General features: G+C 40.2%; 1 protein-coding gene across 1 annotated transcript in view; it reads left to right on the forward strand.

Annotated features, from left to right (window-relative positions):
• Window positions 1-1,088: 1,088 nt before the first annotated feature.
• The window catches only part of LOC107722141 (CAS1 domain-containing protein 1-like), a 36,431-nt gene continuing 34,501 nt past the window's right edge, over window positions 1,089-3,018 (forward strand). Inside the window, exon 1 of the mRNA XM_016530374.1 lies at window positions 1,089-1,658. Coding sequence (XP_016385860.1) covers window positions 1,349-1,658 — 310 coding nt within the window. The 5' untranslated portion in view covers window positions 1,089-1,348. The remainder of the gene's footprint in view (window positions 1,659-3,018) is intronic.

Genomic DNA, 3,018 nt, shown 5'->3' on the forward strand with positions numbered 1-3,018 from the left:
TTATGAAATTAATATTAGCCACAAAAGAGGTGCAGATTTTGCAATAAATAATTAAAATGTAAAAATTACATAGACTGCAACAATTAACATTTTGTCAGAACCTCTAGTAGACAAGCTATTTTGTTTAGTTATCTGTAGGAGGATCATGATCTCGATTTGATACCAAAAAAAAAAGTTTTAAAAAATTGTGATCAATTTATCCAGAATTGTGCAGCCTACTCCTATGTTTGACTGACTGTTTCTTCCATGGCATACAGTGACGGGCAAATAGTAACGCCCTACTTCCCCCATACGCCGTATACCTGCGTATACCCTCCACTACACCACTGGATATATCCCGTTTGGAACTCACCATCTGTCTTTTCCTCGCTCTCAGATTGGTCCTGAATCACTTTTAAACTAAGACTCCTAGTTAGAAATTGTTAAGCTAAATTAGGAGCTCTCTTGAGAGTATTCTTAGAATCTTTAAGAATACGGGCCCAGGACATTACTCAAATCAAATTGCATACTTTTCCAAACTGCATAGGAAACCTGGCATTAAACACTAAAATGAGAAGTTCTAGTAGGTACATGTGTCTGTTAAGAACACGAAAGGTTTCCCATTTGTCAGCTTAGCTTTAAGAAGGGTGCTTGCGAACACCCCTTTTGTGGCCGATACACCCTTGTGTGCAATTCTGTCGAGCCTGTTCTGAGGCAAGCTTTGCAGTAGATCAGCTAAAATCTGATTGGCTGCCTTAGTGACTTTGCACTGGATCATTATTGGTGGCTGGGAGCCATATAAATTAATTCTTAATTCTTGAAGGTTTCTTTGGTCTTGTCTTTAAGAACTATGGTTCTAACACGTTTTGACTGTTCAATATCAGTGTTATTAAATAGCAATGGGAATCATATAAGATTTGCAACTGATAAACTACGCCTTAGTATCATATCAAAGAATGTCAGTTCAGGTGGTGGTTAACCTAAAGAATAAAGAATTGCCCTCCCAATGTTTCTTTTGTTTGACGAGTAATTTCTCACACCCTCAGAAACGGGTTAAAACTGCTCATCTTACACAACACAATGTTTAGTCCCAACCAGAACAACTTGATGTGCAAGATACCAAGTGAACTCTACGCATTGAGTTCATTGTTGAGGAAGGCATGTCTAATTCAACAAAGCATTTAATCTTGATAAAACAAATTATATTGGTTGTGGCGGTTCAGGAAATAGAGGGAATAAGTTTGACAAGTGGGCAGGACACTGGAAAGAAAGAACGAAACTTCGTGAAAACGAAAAAGTCGGTGAGATTTCTTTAAAGCGTTGGAAGGCAGAAGAAAGCAATCAAGGGAAAGTAAAACCCGATGTAGATATGATAGTTGAGGCAACCGCAGCAGAAGGAGCGCAATCGGACTCCAACAAACCTGCTCTGCTCGCGACAACAGAAGCTGAGGAGACGCACGCGGGAAGCGAGCACGCGCCGCTCGGCTCTGACTCCTTCAGCTTCGCTGCAGCTCGTCTGTCTGCCTGTTGTCATGGAGGAGCCAAGATGGCGGTCCTGGCCTATAGCCTAGGCAAACGGGAGATAAATCAGTATTTCAGCATCAAAAATGCAAAACTGCTGTCTGTCGCCGCCGTCGTCCTTCTCACTGTGTTTCACACGGCTTCTCGACATTATGGAGGTGAGAGTTTGTGTGGCGGTGTGTGAGAAAGAGCTGCGTGTTTGTGTTAGCGTCAATGCTAATGTTGTCACTCAAATGTTTTCTGGGAGCGTGTGCGAGTGTCTGTCGCTGCTAGATAACAGCAGCAGCTTTGCTCGTGAAAACACTAATAAACTGTGACCGCGCTTTTATTTTTAAACGGACGTCTGTTTGGCGTAATTTTATCACGAAGCACAGCATTTTACCTGTCAAAGGTTTTAGCTAGTCCATAACAGATCAAAGCTAAAACCAGTGTTGTCGCCCAGCTGGACTGTCATCAGTGTTGCATTTCCAGTTAGACTTCATTCTTTGACGCATAGCGCCCAGTAGGCCGTAACTTAAAAACAGGTGACAGGTAGTATTTTGGAGGGGCATTATAGGCCTGTCTGATGGCCAAAAATAGATAGGCTAAACCGATATAAAGTTGGTTCGACGTTTGACATTTGTCAGAGATTCAGCCTCGGAAATCTTCAGTAGTTCTTTAACGATTTAGCACAATGACAAGAAACATACTGTGTTCTAATTGTTTTCAAATGTAGAAGAGATAACACAATGTGTTTTGTTTGTTTTAATCTGCCTTAAGGTATTGCAACTGATAGACCTTAGAATGTAATAGTGCAGGAGAGGGACCGTCTGCAAAGTGCAAAAAGAAGAGCAAAAAGCAAAATTATTCCATCTAAATGCTTCACTTGTGAAATGTATAAAAAATAAATATCAGATCTAAGGGGTGTGTCTTATTACTGGTTCATAAAAGAACATTTAGACGTTGGTTTTATTCACAGAACTATAGCACAACAAAAGCTATTGAAATGGAACAATTGAGAAAAAGCTTGCAAAGCATTACTTACATTGTGCAGTTTACCGCCCCCTAGAGGAAGATATTGCACTTGTTTTGCCCAAGTTTGACATTCGGAAGTTTAAAGCTGCAGTCCGTAACTTTTTTTTGGTTAAAAATAATCCAAAAATCAATATTTGAGCAAGTACATAACCAGCCAGTGTTCAAAACTATCGCCTTACTTTAGCCCGATTCACAACGGTTAGCTTATAATAATGTTTTCTAATTTGAGTGGTACGGGTAGGTTTTCGTGGGAAATTCGAGCATGGCACTGCGTCATTACGTCACTTCTGTAAACATAAAGAAGCTGTCCCGGCTACTAGGCTATCGCATGTGAGGATCCTGCAGGTGGCAGATCGTTTATAGCCTTTTCTCACAGCAGCCAGAATAATTAAATGTATATATATTTCAGTGCTTCTGATTACAGATAGCCTGGGATTACACAAGATTTGTATTTTAAAGACAACCAGTTCAACCAGTTCGAAATTAGCTTTTTGGGTTAAAAGA

Source organism: Sinocyclocheilus rhinocerous, unplaced genomic scaffold, assembly GCF_001515625.1.
Source record: "Sinocyclocheilus rhinocerous isolate Xijiao unplaced genomic scaffold, SAMN03320098_v1.1 scaffold781, whole genome shotgun sequence".
NCBI lineage: Eukaryota > Metazoa > Chordata > Actinopteri > Cypriniformes > Cyprinidae > Sinocyclocheilus > Sinocyclocheilus rhinocerous.